The sequence below is a fragment of the Camelus ferus genome, chromosome 30 (assembly GCF_009834535.1).
Source record: "Camelus ferus isolate YT-003-E chromosome 30, BCGSAC_Cfer_1.0, whole genome shotgun sequence".
Lineage (NCBI taxonomy): Eukaryota > Metazoa > Chordata > Mammalia > Artiodactyla > Camelidae > Camelus > Camelus ferus.
In genome coordinates, this window is record NC_045725.1 from 4,497,035 (window position 1) to 4,514,214 (window position 17,180).

Sequence of the window (17,180 nt, forward strand, 5' to 3'; positions counted from 1 at the left end):
AAGAGACTCTGATTTATCTAGGGTTTATTTTGAACCCTTTGCATTTATTTACTTCACAAATATTTATGTGTCCTTATGTGAACAAAGCCATAGTGTTAAGAAAATACTCCATGAATATCACTTCATATAATGCCAATCTAAAGAATCTGGACTTGATTTTCGCTGGGCAGTATTGAGATACTCAAGAAGCAAAGAGGACTCTGAAGTCTTTAGCTGGGTACCTTATTGGCTGTTGATGCCATCAATCAAAAGAGAAAATTCAAAGGAGGTACAGAGTTGAGGTTGGGGAGCATGACAAGTAAATAACTCAGTTTTAGACATAACTGGGTCTGGGTACTATTAGTACATTCATGTGAAAGTATCTAAGAGAGGACAGACAAGCGGAAATTAATCAAGAATGTTTGGGAGGTATCATTGTATAGGTTCATCACTGGAATGGGTGAGTTTGCTAAGAAAAGGAAAAGAAGGTTCAAACAGAATCCCGGGACCAGCAACATTTACAATGGATAAGAGAAAGAAGAGCCATGAATGAGTGGAGGAGAACATGGGGGGAAAAATCAGTTTCAGAGAAATCAAAAAAGGAGATGATTTTAAGAAGGGAAGGTGGAAAACTGTGTCAAAGTTCCAAAGGTTTCAAATATGAATTTCCTCAGACATCTCCTTTTTCTCTGAACTCCTACAGAAATGCAATTCCTATAATTACTTTGATATTCTACTGCCAAAAAACCTGATATTTAATTGTTTTTTCCCCCAATACTTATTAGGTAAGCACTTCTATGGGACACAGAAATTTGAGCCAAGGCTAGGTGAAGAAGTAGGATATAGTATAGCAGAAAGAACAAAATGGAAGGACAAAACCTAAATCCTGAATCTCTAACATGATGACCTAGAACAAGTTACTTAATCTCTGTGTCTCAGTTTACTTATAAAATAATAACAATAGCTTTCCTTTCTGAACCTTTACTATGTACACTTGGTGTACTTCATCCCATTAACCTCCCAATATCATATGAGGTTAGTATCATTACTCCCAATTTACAAGAACATTGAGATCCAAGGAGATTAAGTAACATGCCCAAAGAGGCATTGCTAATAAGGGCAGAACTGGGGATTTTTATGGGGTTCTAAGCCTACACTGACTTTTTTTTTAGGTCTGTGAATTTAACCAGTGCTGAGTACATGTTCCTTTCTCCTGGTAAGTTTTGTGTGTGAATGCCTTTTCTTCTGACCAAGATAAAAACTTCTAGAAGGAAAAGATGTCTTCTATCTGATCTGATGTCTGATCTCCCATGGGAATCCGTGGGTTTCTGTTCCTGCCATAAGTGGTGGATCAGTCTACCTAATTCTAGAGTTCCAATAGGTCACATTCTCCAATAGCTGTTTTCCTTTTTCAGTAATAAAAAGTGTGACCATATATCAGTTAAAATGAATAAAGTGGAGACCAAACTTGAAAATTCCTTAGGCAGACAAAACCAGTTAAGTCACAAAGGCAAAACCTAATTTAGCTTGTTCTGCAACACAAGCAAAATTTAACTTAGATTATTTCTTGTAAATGCCTCCAAACATCATAAGGGAAATTTAAATTGTGTTCCAAACTGGTGTAACTCTTAATCAATCCCTTCATTTGAAAATTCCATTGCTATAACCAGTCATTATAAAGATTTAACAGCTTCCACAGTTTCACTATATAATTCAAACTGATTTTTAGTGCACAATAAACTCTTAATAAATACAATTTTGATTGATCTTATTTTATGTTTTAACATAGCACAGTTCATACACATTAGGCCAGTATCCCTTAAGATTAGTGTCCCTTTCACTCTTAAAAGTGTTCATTTTGGATGATGAATTACATTCTCATCCTAGTAATAAAGATGGCATTCTGATCTCTATACACCTTACTCTTTTTCATCATTCTCTAATTGGTTCAAAACTCAGGTATATAAAACAGAAGTATCATCTGTAGAAATTCGAAGGGCAGTAAGACAGTATTAGTCCTTCAGAAGCTCCTTACAAAGCAAGTTGGGGATATAACAATCAGCATAACTCTAAAAATACAAATAAATATGTGAGCATGGAGCAGAATAGCGTGAAGGTTTAAGAGGGTGGGAGAGCACACTGAGTTTGGAGCTGTGGAAAAGTTCCTCATCAGTACAAGATATCATGGGATGCTGCCCATTCTGACAGAGAAGAACAAACCTGAAATATACATGACAGCCCATTCTCATGGCTTTGACTCCTAGGATTGACCTTTAAAGGTATAACACTTTCATTCATGTATAGATAAAAAGAGAATAGAGAATAATATTTGTCTTGTTGGAGGTTTACAGGAACATTGTGCCTTGACGTAAGTGGGCAGTTGCAAGAACAACAGATTCTGACACCAAGAAGTTTGCAACAACCAGCCACACCTCCTCCCCTTTTAGTATAAAAGAAGCCTGAGTTCCAACTTGGGTGAGATGGTTCTTTGGACTAGTCCACCATCTTCTCAGTCTGCTGACTTTCTGAATAAAGTCACTACTCCTTACCCCATACCTCTCTCAATTTGTTAGCCTATCATGCAGCAAGCAGTATGAGCTTGGACTTGGTAACAAGTTTAGCTATTTATATTCAGGTCAGCTTTCCTACTGGCTTACATAATTCTTGAGGGCCAGAAAGTAGATCCTATTAATTTTTGACTTTCCTATTGCTTCCACATAACAGGTAATCAAAAAATTAAAGAGAAATGAATGGAGTAGCATCTGAGCTAGACTTTAAAGAATGAGCAGAATGTATAGCCAATCAGAGAGGCATTCTAAACAAAGGAAGAGTCAACTGTCCTATGCCTGATATTTCTCAACCTGGATACTACTGACAATTTAGGCTGAAAAACTCTTTGTGGGGGTTGGGGTGGGGTTGCTGTCCTGTGCACTACTGAATTTTTAGCAGCATCCTCGCCTCTATCCACTGAATGCCACTAGCAACACATTCTTTTCACTTTGCGATAACCAAAAATTTCTCCAGATATTACAAATGTCTCATGGGGAACAAAATCACTCATTTCACTCTCCACTCTTCTCTGTTGAGAACCACTGTCATGGAAGAAATAAGATAACATTTATTCAGTTACCAATAATGTGTAAGGTTCTATGCTGGGTGCTGTGAAAATTAGCAAAATAAAAGACAAACCTTACTAAGATGGAAAAAAGTGTTATATGTAAAAATAGATGTAAAAATAAAAACCTATCATAATGCCAATGGGGGAAATTACATTTAGTACAAGCTGAAATAGCACTTTTAACATTTGGAGGTAAAAGAAGAGGCAAGTAGTGGGTGCTGAGGCAGGGCAGGATTGTGGAGTCTTGAATGCCACCTAAAAAGATTTTTGAGCAAGAGAATAATATGATTAGATCTGCACTAAATTGACAGAATGACGTTTTCTTTGGTTAAAAAGATTTAGGACAATATCAATACATCAGGCATTTAATAACATGGATTTTGATAATAAAAAACCTTCATATCACTCTTCTTGTTAAAAATTAAAACCTACTAGCATGTCAGTAATAACAAAAACTACATTAATTATATAATAAGCATAGGTAGATTAATTATAGAAATCAAAATATGTGGTACCTGAGGTGGTGGCAGTCTGATTGTGTAAGCTTCTATACTTAGGCAAACTTGAGTTTCTGTTACATTGATGTCTAACACTGAAAATAAAATATTTATCTGTGAACTTTCTGGAATTATTACTCCATCCTATTAAAGAAAGTATTTTAGTAACAAAAAAATTACTTTAACAATTTATTCAAGTTAGAAACAGTTAAGAATCAATTTTTCAAATAATGGTAAAATTCAAATCATCACTATAATATTTGACTGTCTACTGAAGAGATATCTAAAAGAAGACAAAAGCATGAAACAACACATATGTAATGTGTAGGGCAGGGTTACAATAAGAAAGATGAGATATCCCACAACTGGGAAGGAAACTCAGTAAATACCTTATAGAAGTCTGACATCTATTATGCGTGAAAAATGAAGGCTCTTCTTACATTAGAAGAGGGTACCGCGCCAGGCTTTTGACTTCTGCAGTCTTACTAACAAATGTCCTTGAATACACAGGCAGATATATTCCAGACCTCACAGAGCCCCAAGGCTTCTACCTTGCTTTCTCATAATTAAAATTACTCATACAAATTAGAAAGCATCACCTGGAAAAAAGCATGAGGGGGCTTCTGGTGTACAGGTAATGTTCTTGATCTGAGAACTGGTTATAAGGATATGTTTAGCTTGTTAAATCCAATGAGCTATGCATCTATAATTTGTCAGTTTTGCTGTATAATATTACATTCAGTAAAACTATAAGAAAACATTCTAACGCAGGAGTGAGGAATTTTGTTCTTCTAAACTGGCATCTTGAATCTCCAACAGCTGTAGTCTCCTACAGCTTGTGTTTGGGGCTGGAACTAAATTTAGGTAAGGAACCTGTTCATCCAGAGCTAAAGCACAGTGACTGCCACTGTCAAACTTAAACATAAATCCAGAGCAAGGAGGGCAGATGGGCTTCAGCTCAAAAGTCAATTCAGATTGAATAGTTTGTGGATTGTAGGTGCTAGCACGGGAATTAAGGCTATGGCCAAACGGTGGTGAAAGCTACCATGATTAATAATAATGCCCACTTGGGCTCGGGATTTCTACCTATCTGCTGTCTCTGGACTACCCTTTAGGAACATGTCTACCTGTAACACAGCACACCAGTGAAAGAATTAGTTTAGACCATATTGCAAACTGTATTCTAGATCATCAGCGTCTCTTTAGACAGTCTTTTCTTTTTTAAGGAAAAGAAGACTAATGTATTCATACGCAATAAAGTATTTACTTACAACAGTACTAAAGAATTTTTATGATATGGCTCTGGAAACTATACATTTTTGTGTCTGAAGAATTAAACTCCTTTTTAGTTGTAATTTTCTTTGGGTAGAGAAATTCAAAATATAGCTTTAATTCCAATTAAGAGAACCGAATTTTTTCTCACGTAGGTAGAATACATTTTGAACTAGAGGTGATTTCCTGAGTGAAACTGTAATTATAATAATATCTGATTAAACTCCGATATAACCTAATCATCAAGATTGTAACAACCCAACAATCTGTAACACTGTTTTTGTAACAACCACTATTAATGTTTTATCTATTAACTTATGCATTTTTACTTACCAACAGCACTTTGCTTTCCCATCTGAGAAAGAAATTCTCTTCCTTAAAAAATTCATAGGATATGCCATATTATTATAACTCATAAATCATGCTTGATGTAACCTTTTTATGTGAAATTATCAAAGCTAAGGAAAATGCTTTAAAGTGCAGTTTTATACAAATGAGTATCTGATGACAGCTCAGAGAAAAAATACAATCGCCAAAAAGTATCTCTCCAATTAAAAGGACAGAATTCTTCCCTCAAATATTTATTACTGGTATAAAATACTTAGAAAACAGTCACTGCAACACAAAATTCAGAATAAACTTTCGGTTCCAACAATATTGGTAATTTGCATTCATTTTATTATAATGCTCCATGACTTATATTTATTCCTTTTTAAACATCAAGTATTATATAATAAAAAACATTTTCTTCAAAGAAACATTAGGAGACCTCTTGGATATAATCCCTAAGAAAGAAGATGACACATATTGTTGCAGGCTTGCCTGAGAATGCTTGGTTGGGGCTATGCTTTAAAAAACACTCCCTAAAAATAATATAGCTTGAAATTAAAAACAGATGTACATAATAGAAGTAATCTACTACAGAGAATCCTAATGACTGAAAGAGATAAAGTCACCTTGCACCAAGAGATGGCCCATTTTATTCCAGGTTGGAGCAAGTCTAGCCGTGAGTGAATATGACAGGCAGCTTTGAAGAATTAAAGGAATTACTCGCTGTGGAGCCTCCATCTAAAAATATTAAAGCACAAAATGTAGGAAAATTCACAGCAATTGATATGTCCCTATAAACTCATAGAAAATGTCTGTTTAGATCACAGCTAACAAACTAGGTTATCCCAGATATGTTATAATTATCACTACAGCTAATCCTATCTGGTTCTAAGTTTAAAGATGTGTTAAAATATATTCACTTTGAAACTATGACTATATTGGCCAAATTCTATCTGCTTATCCTGGACCAATAAGCCTAAATTCTTAGAGCGCCTGTGCTAGGACCTTAAACTTTACTTTGTATTCTGATCTATACAAAGGAAACAAGGTCAGAACTATATTATAATATTCTTCATTATTGTTCATTCTAGTTCAATATCAGAAAACAATTATATATTTAGTAGTGCACACATGCAACCAGCAGCGTATCTCTACTAGTACAGAGTTTCAAAGATCAGAACCTTCACTTCCGACCAATAGAAGTAATGGGATCCAGATTTATTCTCCCACTTGCAATAACTGCAAAACTGGGTAGGTTATATGAAACAATGGCTCACAAGACACAGGACATCAAGTAACAAAGAAGAGAAAACCCTAAGAGATGGGAAACCTATGATTACCCCAGCATATTGATTAAAGAGGGTTTCCAGGCTGCAGTGCAAGGAGGGGGAAACCTGGAAGAGGCAGTGGGCTTCCTGAGTTGAATAGACAGAACTGAGAGTCCAAAGAGGCCAAGAAAGCTACGGTTTTGAGGGTAAAGTATTAGAGAGGAGAGAGCTGTACAGAGAGAACACTCTGAGATCAGCAGAGTCCCTCCTTGAATATTCAGGTGCATATGGAATAACACGTATATAAGGAAACTACACAGGGCTTGGGAAAGAACCAGGGCTGTATGCTACACAAACATCCTTGCAAATATAGCCCAGAAGAAAACACTGGCACTCCTGCTAGCAAGGCATGCAGAATAGTCAGAGAGCCAGGGAGAACTGTCTAATAATATTATCTACTCCTTTTAAAAAAACATACAGTTGACATACAGTATTATGTTAGTTTCTGATTTGATATTTGCACACATTATGAAATGAGCACCACAATAAACTAGTAACCATTTGTCCCCAAGGTTATTACAGTATTATTGATCATATTCTTTATGCTGTATGTTACATCTCTATTGTTTATTTATTTTATAACTGGAGGTTGGTACCTCTCAATCGCTTTCACCTTGATCCACTTCCACTCCCAGTAACCCTCCTTTGTTCTCTGTATCTATGAGTTTTTCATTTTGTTTTATTTTGTTTGTTGTTTTTCAGATGCCACATGTAAGTGAGATTATGTGGTATTTGTCTTTCTCTGTCTGACCTAATTCACTTAGCATAATACCCTCTAGATCCATCTATGCTGTTATAGATGGAAAGATTTCTTTTAATGGCTGAGTAATATTCCATTGTGTATATATACACACCACATCTTCTTTATGCATTCACTTATTGACAGACACTTAGGTTGCCACCCTCATCTATGTACCATTTGGTTTCTGGTGAATTTTCCCAGGATGCAAGTAATTAAATCTGTTGGTGGTGGAAGGAATCAGCTCTGTTCAATAGACAATTTAATTAAGGCTATTATTAATAGGACTCCAAGCAGCAGGATGAAACCAATCTGCAATGCTGACCTCAAACATGCCCCCAGGGTCCCAGATGTTCATTAAACATCTGCTGTGATTACTATTATGTAGAAAGTATCCATATAGCGAAAAACTGAAAACAATCATGAAGGCTCAACAAGGCTGGGAAAGCATGTCAGGTTGGAAGAAAGCTCATGAATAACAAGAAATTCAGGATCTGGAAGTCTGGTGAAGGGCACAAAACATATTTACTTAGTAGGAATCAGGAACTAGGATATATGGTGAATGGATAAGGTTATAAACCTTTAAAATCCTTTAAAAAATTTTAAACATTTTGGACATGGGGCAGCTTGAAGTGATAAAGTCAAAGGTGTGAATTAAAAGGCTGGAAGAAAATGCTAAACACTAATTGTTTTTATTAGTGTACAAGGACTATGGATGATATGTTTCTTAATTTTTAATTTTTTTCTCGGAATCTTAAGATATATATAAAATGATGATATTTGGTATAAATATTTTTATTAAATCAATGTCAAAATGTTATCTATTCTTATGCTCAGAAAATAACTGTACTGATCTTTAGCATTCATCTCTAAAATAATATTTTATCTAATCTTTCATAACAGATTTGTCAAAAAAACCCCATGATTTTGACCTTTAATTCAATATATTAATAAGAAGATTAAATTCTCCAAGAGCAGGCCAGTAAGATAGCAAGGGAGTCTCCACTAAACCAAGAGCTGCTTTCCACAATAAAGGACAGAATTTTGTAGGGGGCCCCGGAAGATCTAGGTTCTAGTTTTAGGTGAATGATATACTCTAAATTTGGTCCTCATAGTTCATATATAACTGTTTCAGGATAATCAGATTCCTTAGATGACCAAAGACTTGTCTAAGCAAAAAGATTCAACTAAAATACTTCCTCATTGCTCCTAAAGAATACTGCTTTCCCACAGATTGTGAATGATGGCTGAAACCAGCTTTCAGGTTATTCAAAAACTTCTCAGGGAACTTCAAAGCCCCACCAGATATTGCTGAGGCACTATTGTCCTTCTAGAACTTATAGAAAGCATCTCATCTTGGAGATGACCAAAAACCTCATTATCCCGAACACCACTTAATCTTGGAACAGAGGCCAGCAGTGATGCCTGGATGGGCTGCTAGAATTACCAAGGATACAGTGCCTCAGAGACAGGGGGAGATGTGAAGGGAGCTCCAGCAAAGCCTCCATGGCCGAGTAACTGAGACACGAGAGGTGCTCAACTCCACACATTCATTTTTTTCCTTCACTAAGATCCAGACACTCATCACCATGGAGAATACAATCTATACTGTTTGGTTCCCCTACTTATTAGCTATGTGATTGTGGACAATATTTTCACCTTTCTGGGTTTCATTTTCTTCATCTGTAAAAATGTGGATATTCACTTCTTAGAAGATATAGATGGGAAACGAGATTATAAATGCACGAAATGCATAAAATGCATGAAAGAAAGTATTGAACAAAATTAAGCCTCTTCCCCTCTTTCTCTACTAAATGTGCACAAGATAACTGCTCTGGGAAAAAATGTTGGGTTCTTTCAAATGTATAGCAATAACTTCTGAGAAAGATACCCCAATTTTTGTTTTATGACAAAAGAAGTGGAATACAAAGTAAGTATAAATACCACCTGAAATTATTATCTTTTTTAAAACTTACCTTAGCTCCATATTTTTCAATGTAGGCATTAAGTTTTCCAGCTTTATAAAATGGTATCTATAACAAAAATCCACATTTATAAAAAGGACTTTACACAAATATATCATTAAATAATGTACTACATAAAGAATTTAAACATTATAAAGCAGAGGGCCCAGCAGAGGGCCATTATCCTAACAGTTTCTATGCCTTGGAAAAAGAAGTAGGTGATAAGCATTTTCTTCCTGAAATAGAATCTGTGGGTACATTCGCAAAATGAGGAAAGCCTTTCTGGGAGTGACCTGAACCCAGCAACTACATAAAGGAAAAGGCCAATAAATTTCATATAACAAATATTCAATACCTTTCTTAATAAACAATAATGTCTTAGACATGAATAAAGAAAGTGAACACAAGTGGAAGATCAAGGGGAAAGTTCAAAAGGCCAAGGTGTTTCAATTAACCAATGAAAAAAACAGAAACTAAAAGAAGTTATTATTTTTAACCTAACGGATTGGCAGATATGTAAAAACTGCTAATACCTAGTGTTTGTGAGGATGTGGAAATACAAATTATCTCAACACATTGTTTATCAAATGTAATCTAGTACAAGCTTTTCAGAGTGCAATTTAGCAGTATGTAGATTATAGTTTAAATGTGCTGCAATCCAACATCTAAGAATTTAACCCACAGAAACTGCCAGACAAGTAATGATATAATTTCAATGATGCTTTCTGAAGCATTGTTTAAAACAGCACAAGACTCAGATGTGCATTAGAAAGTAATAATTAAATTATTACACATTCATACAATGAAATATTTCACAGATTTAAAAATGGGTAAGATATATATACTGACACAGAACAATATCCTAGAGGCTGTTAAAGGGGAAATGAAAAGTAAGTTTCAAAATAGCATGTATAATAATCCCACTTTCTACTTTAAGTATTTTTGTAAACATTTTTATATCATGTACTATCTTTGTAAGAAAGCAAAACATATTTTTAGATAGCTATTTTCCTCTTATTATTCTTACTAAGATAAGGATATCAGGATTAACTAGAGCTCTAAAACAATGTCCTCCTTGTTCCATAAATTTCTGGGTAGAAAAGAACACAAATAAGATACATTAGTGTCTACTTGTTCACCAAGAACTTGTCTTTCTCAAAAACAACATTAAGGATGAGAAGATAAAAGATGGACATACAACCATATAACCTAGAAGAAAAATAAAAGACCTGAAGATTTTGAATGGCCTAATGGCATTGTTAATAAATGTCAATTTCAGTGGATTCTGGGGAATTAAAATCTCAAAATAAGAGGACTTTCAGAAAGATTTTTGACAAAAATCTCAGGATAATACGATTTTTATAAAGACTCTTGGTACTTCATTTATCATTCCTAGGTATATATGGCACTGGGAAATATATTTCTTCTGATTCTACCAAGTAAGAAAAAAAGCTTTTAACGTTAATGAAATTTCCAAATTAAAAAAAAAACTGTTCACCTAAGTTCTTCAAAAACAATTGGAGATTTGTTGGTATGAGAAACTTCTTTTATATTTAATGTAATTCTAAAGAATAAAATACAAGAAAAGGATTAAGCTTGTGCTACCTTTAAAAATGATGCTATAATATATTTTATTTATTAATAGTCTTTATCTTAACATTAATGACAGAGAAAACTAAATATGAAATTAGAGCCACAAAAATGGATCTTAAACCTCAGGTATATCAAAGTTAAGAGTCATTAATGGTTTGATCAAACTACAACATAGCATAATTTGTCTTCATAAACCATCTTCAGTTTGCACAATAATTAATACTTGAATTATTGTTTATCAATATTGCTCCCAATAATTAGTAATAATACTTTATAAAATGTTAAACAAAACAAAACAAAACAAAAACTAACCGCCATCACCACCCAAATTTGGGTAAATATTCCAGGTACAGGTGATGTAAAGATATCTTGGTACAAAAACAGCAATTGCCTGTGGAGATGAAATGTATTAATTTTAGAACGGATTATTCATTATCTGTTTTTACTTTATCAGAACATTTAAAATTTGCTTAGTTCCAATCAAAAGTTTGAGTTTCTTCTAGGCAAGAATTTTATCACAGATTTCTATATCTCTCCCCACATTTACCATGGTACCTCAAACACTGTAAGTGATCAGCCAAAATTTGAAATGAGAGAATTATAAAGTTTTGGATATATTAATATGAAAACTTGTCCACATCTGTTTCCTAACATCTTTCATATGTGAACCAAAAATTCTCTTTTAAAACTCCATTTCTATCTTAAGTTTAGACTTGAAAAAGTCTAAACTATGAAGAATCCCGCTCTTTTAACTGTTTCTTCCATTTTCCTTTTCTTTTTTTATTTTAAAGTGGTGGTCAGAAGAAGTTATCAATTACCTCCATGTTAGAACTATTGATTAGATTCCTTTTCTTCAAAAGGATTCTTTTTGCAAGCCAGAATGAAGTGGGTAGCAGTTTTAAGTTAGTATTCAGTAGCCAAATGAACTTACAACAAAAATCATCACAATGCAAATTACCATCAATAATTTTGTTGGAAAATGTGGGAAAAAAAACACGAAAGGGAATAGAGTTGGAAATATAAAAAATTTCAAAATTTTTAATCACCAAGGAAACAAATTTTAAAAACCAGGAGTGTGTGAGTGTGGGGTTACATCAAAAAGTGAGATGGGTGAACCTATTTCTCGTGGCCTATCTTTGTTAGAACTGTGGTGCAGCAGGTTCTTGCTTTTGCAAGGCTTTTCCTTGTCTGACACAACCATGTCTCTGCTCTCTCTGTTCCAGCCTCTTTATCAGTTACTGAGATGATGAGTCAAAACACCTCACTCCAAGGGCATGGCCACCTTCAATATGAGGGCAAAAGCTGAAAAACTGTCTTAAGGTTTTCTACCTATTTGTTTCCCAAGGGGGTCACAAGTAAATGCTCCAGTATGTATCAAATTACACCTTAGCAGGAAGGGTATACAGACTCCTGTATGCACTTGAGTGGGAAGATACAGAGTGAGGAGAAGAAAATGTTTGTAAATAAGAAAAAAAATGGAGGAATGGCAAGAGCATCTTTCTTATTTCTGGCCCCTAGCTTATAAATGTTTGTTCCTCTCCAAGAAATTCAGTTACAGATATAACCTTGTTATGTGTTCTAATAGTCCTTCTTTGAGTGCCTCAAACAAATTAAGAGATGAATACACGGTGGGTCCTCAGTAATCATGGAGTTGTACTTTAGGCTGCAACTAAGCTGTTTTTCAAAGACTATCTTGGCTCAGATATTTCAAGACAGTTCTTGGAGAAATACTCTTTAGAAATACTCCTACATTGACCTGAAAATTTAAAAATATGAATCTAAAATGTTTACAGTATCTTGTAAAGCTTCATAAATAGTAGGTACTCAGTAAATATTTATGTTTTGGGATCCTGATTTATAGATTTTAACGTCTATAAAATTTTTAAATTAAAATATCACACAAGAAGTCACAAATATAGAAACTCAGTATTGAGATATTCTATCTCAAGTATTTTAAGTCCTTCCCTAAATGTAATCCAATATACCTGGTCAGAGCAAAACTGAATTCCTTTACTTTAAAATTATATAAACAGATTGAGTAAATTAAGTATATTGCTTTAAAGGAGATACTATTAAAACAGCTCTTACAGGTCTCAAAAAATTTAGAAAGTCTTAGTTACAAGATGTATTTTTTACCTGCATATCTTTAGTTGGGTACTCCTAATCTCAGTATCCACCACTTCATTACTCATTATTATCCTGACAGCACAGAGTTTGCTTAAGTCTGGAAGTGTGATGAAGAACAGTGACTGCTGCCTAGAGTCATTCATATTTTCCTGTTGAACGAATGTCTCAGCAATCAGGCCTTTAAAACAAACAATAAAAAGTTAGTAAACTATTTTACCAATAGGGTTTCAATACCAACCCAACACAGAATATTTGATATCATGTTGGTATAAGATGATAAAAACAAGTTAGCAGACATCAGCTGTTGAATGTCACTGATATTTAAACTTTGAGGTTTTCTAATGATAATCTAGGTAATCTTTTGGGGGTAGAAGTTTTAGTAGGATGTAATTCATATAACATATAATTCACCTAAAGGGTACAATTAAATGGTTTTTATTATATGCACAGAGTTATGCACCATCACAATATATTTTAGAACAATTTAGTTACCCCAAAATATAATCTAGAATTTTAAACCTGCAGTTGTATACCACAAATAGAATAATCTGAGTACAAATAATACAAAAACCCAGCAATGTGTATTAAATGCCTACTCTGTCCTGGGTATTAGATATATTTCTACCATATTGTCTTTATTTAACAAAATACTTCTAAAGTTCCTGGCTGTTCTTAAGTTTCATTTTGTTTTCCAGAAAACAAAATCTTTCCTATGACAATAATAACTTTTTAAAAATCAAAAAGTATAGCAAAGTCTTCTGCTGTTTTAGGTTATCTCTAAAGCACTTCAAAGTCGAGAAATATATTTTTCATCATTTCACATGAAATAAAACATTTACTAAGATCTCAACTTTTATGTAGTTTCCTTTTCCACTCATTATCTGGTTTTCAGACTTCTATTTGGGACACATTTTACAGCTGATAATTCACAGAGCGTACCTTTGGAGTCTATCTTATGTATAACAGAAAAGAAAACTGCAGTGTAAAAGTAAAGCAAAAGATTTAAGCTCAATTTCTCTACTGCTGTTTGAGGAAGGCTGGTAATGCCCTCCGGCCCCCTGACATTTTTCTCACTCAAGTCCCACAGTGTTTGAAATTTTCATCATTAAAGATCACTTAATCCTTTTAAAAATGGAAGTACTCTTAGAATGGTTAACACAAACTCCTATAAAGTGTTAAAAGACCTAATCAAGATGATTTCTGATGTTAAAAATAAAAACATTCCTTCTTCCTCTCTGCTTTTCTCTCTTCTATTGCTACTATATGCTCACTATTGTGAATTTTTTTTAAAGATGAAGTACGAAGTTCCAAGACAAATACAATCTACTTCACAGTTTTGCTGAAAATTCACTTCTTTGAAGCATTTTAGTAAAGAATACCTATAATGAATGAGGTAAAATATAAAACAAAGAATTGACTGTGGCTTAGACCCAGAGGTACAGTGTTGCATATTTCAATGAAAATAGGTCAAAAGACCAGGGGCGAAAGTTAGAGACTTGTTACTTTCATTTTTAAAACACATTTCTCGCTAAGATTACTTTCTGCCTCATTTCCCCTTTAAATCTTACAGCAAAGTTACCAAAGAATTCCTGTGAGCGGGCCTCCCCTTGTCTCGTCAATCTTCAAAGACTGATCAGAAAATTGTACGAAAACAACGTTGACCTGTTTAGAAATAGGCAAGATATTTATTTTATTATTTAGAATTATATCAAAACCTTATTTTTTCCAGTTCATAATTGGCAAAACCTACAAATTTAAAGTCTGTTTCCTTTTCTGAGATTGTATAAGAACTATATTGTAACGCTCAAAACCCGGACACATATAATACACATGGATGAGCTGTTAACCTTGTTCAGAGAACAGCTGCAGCACGTCTACCCTGGTGATAAGTGTTTCCAACGAGCAACAGGTACCCACAAAATTCTACACTGGAGTGACTTGACGTCTAAGCAACTTTCAGCCCCAAGGAGCTTCACTGATCTCCACCTCCGAGAAGGCCCTTGGTGGGAAAAACACGGTCAGGAGCTCAGATTTCACGCTGGTCCCACCTATGGCTTCCATGGTCCACCAGCAAGTGTTCTCTCCGCGGGGCCGCATTTCCTTGCCCACAGCGCGGAACTGGGTGGAAGCATCTCTGGGGTCTTTATTTAGCTTAAATGCATTCTTTCAAAGGCGATGCTATAGATTACTGGTTAAATAAGATGCCCTAAAACTGGAACCTGTAGGCCTTCGTGAAAGAATGAATCTTTGATCCTTTCCTTTTTTTCTTTTCAAAAGCCAGGACCAGCGCTCTTCAAGGCGCACAGGCTATCCTGCTCGCCATTCACGCCCTCCACAGACTCGCCCGCCCGCCCGGGGCGATCAGGGCCCTGGAGCGGGGGTCCTGCCCGCCCCTTCCCTGCCCGGGTCGCTCCTAACGGTGGGAGCATTAGTCGTTAAATGGTTTTAAAACTGTAAAAGCGATGCCTTCAAAGCCGTCGCCTCCTGAGGCAGACGCACGAACCTCCTCCCTCACTGTGAGGAAGCGGTGGGGTGGGCGGCCGAGCCTGCAGCAGCCTCCCGCGCCGGCCCGCTCCCTCTGGCTCCCTCAAGCAGTTGTCTCCCGGGTCAGGCCCGACCCACCTCAGCGGGACCGCAGTCTCGCGGCCAGTCGGCTGGCTTTCCTCAGCGCCCTCTTGGCGGCTCTGTGGAGCTGCTCCCAGAATGCACCGCGACCCCAGCCGCTCTGAGTGCACCCAGCATGCCCCGCGCTCCTCGCGATCCCGGCAGCTCTGAGTTCCTCCCCAATCCCCGGAGAACGCCGCGCACGATCCCAGCATGCCCCGCGCGCCTCAGTTTTTCCCGCCAAAGCTTTTGAAGGCCGATGCCAACCAGCCGGCTCCAGCCGTTTCCTGAGAGAAGAGCTGGCGTTGGCGCCGGTGTGGCCCGGCTCGGCCTGGCTCGAGGCCCTTGCTGTCTTTCTGAGAGAAGCAAGCTGCGTCTGCCGCCGTAGAGCCGCTCCGGAGCCGCAGGTGCCTAGGCCCCGCGCGGAGCGCACTGGCGGGCTGCCGGGCCCCAGACGCGCAGGTCGGCCCTTCGCGTCCGCTGGAGCCCGGCAGTGGACTCTCTGACCGGCGTGCCCTGCAGCGTGGCGTGGAGCCCCAGCCCGGTGCACCTGCCTTACAGGCACCTCTTCATTTCATAGGTATGTATGAAGCGCCTGCTGTGTGCTGGGAGCTTTTCTAGGAGTTAGTGGTTGAACACGGAGCAAACAACATTCCCTGCGCTTGTGGAGCTTACCTTTTAGTTGGGGGTCGGGGGGTAGACAATAAGGTAAATGAGCACAATATTGGTCTGGTAGATTGTGATAGGTGCCCTGGGGAAGCATAAAGCGGGGCAGGGAGGACACGGGGTATTAGGAGAGGCCTTAAGGAGGTCTGGAGGTCTCATGGAGAAGTGACATGTGGGCCAGGAAGGAGGTGGGAGTGGGCGGCCACGCAGATAGCGGGGAACAACGCTGCAAAGGAGGGAATGCCGAGTACAAAGGCCCGAGGCAGGAGGGTGATCCGCTGGCCACGATGGAGCTGGAAAGAGAAGTAGCGACAGGAGGCCAGAGACTGAGGCGGGACAGACAGTGTTAGGCCCGATAAGCCGAGCACGTTGTAGGAGGTGCGTCCAGGCGCCGTGCTGAGAATGGACTGAAGGGAACAGAGGGACAGGAAGGAAAGCCGCTGGGAGGCGATGACCGTGATCCCAGAGAGAGGTGATGCGTCTTGGATCAGGGTGTCCGCAGTGGAAGTGATGAGATGGGACTGCATTTTGAGGATCCTTCGAAGTTCTAATTGGCTTTGGATTTGGATTGAGGTGGGGTCTGAGAGAGGAGTCAGGCATAACTCCCAAGGTTTTTGTGCTAAGGCTTGGGAGGATGGGGTTGCCATTAACTGAGAAGGGAAGACTGGGGGGAGAAAATTTGGGGCTGAAAATCAGGAGGAGTTGTTTTGGACACTGAGAAGTGGAGTTCTGGGGAAAGATCTGTGTGTAATATATGGTATATATTATCTCAGGTAAAATCCCGAGACCAGATCAGATCTGGAAGAGAGTGAAAAAGTAGAAAAAAGTCCTTACACTAATCCCGGGAGACTCCAATATAAACTCACGGAGATGAGGAGAAACCTCATAGGTAAAATGTCAGGAGATTTTTATTAAGAGAAGGTTTGCCACTTTTCAACCTCACATCTTACCAGGTTCAAGAAG

At 37.3% G+C, this 17,180-nt stretch overlaps 1 protein-coding gene across 1 annotated transcript in view; it reads right to left on the reverse strand.

The window, feature by feature from the left end:
- The window catches only part of C30H18orf63 (chromosome 30 C18orf63 homolog), a 30,882-nt gene extending 15,163 nt beyond the window's left edge, over positions 1–15,719 (reverse strand). Inside the window, exons 1-8 of the mRNA XM_006187850.3 lie at positions 15,570–15,719; positions 14,527–14,609; positions 12,957–13,125; positions 11,133–11,211; positions 9,240–9,296; positions 5,823–5,934; positions 5,200–5,241; positions 3,613–3,689 (exon numbers count right to left, since the gene is read on the reverse strand). Of these exons, the coding sequence (XP_006187912.1) occupies positions 3,613–3,689; positions 5,200–5,241; positions 5,823–5,934; positions 9,240–9,296; positions 11,133–11,211; positions 12,957–13,090 (501 nt within the window). The 5' untranslated portion in view covers positions 13,091–13,125; positions 14,527–14,609; positions 15,570–15,719. The remainder of the gene's footprint in view (positions 1–3,612; positions 3,690–5,199; positions 5,242–5,822; positions 5,935–9,239; positions 9,297–11,132; positions 11,212–12,956; positions 13,126–14,526; positions 14,610–15,569) is intronic.
- Positions 15,720–17,180: the final 1,461 nt, after the last annotated feature.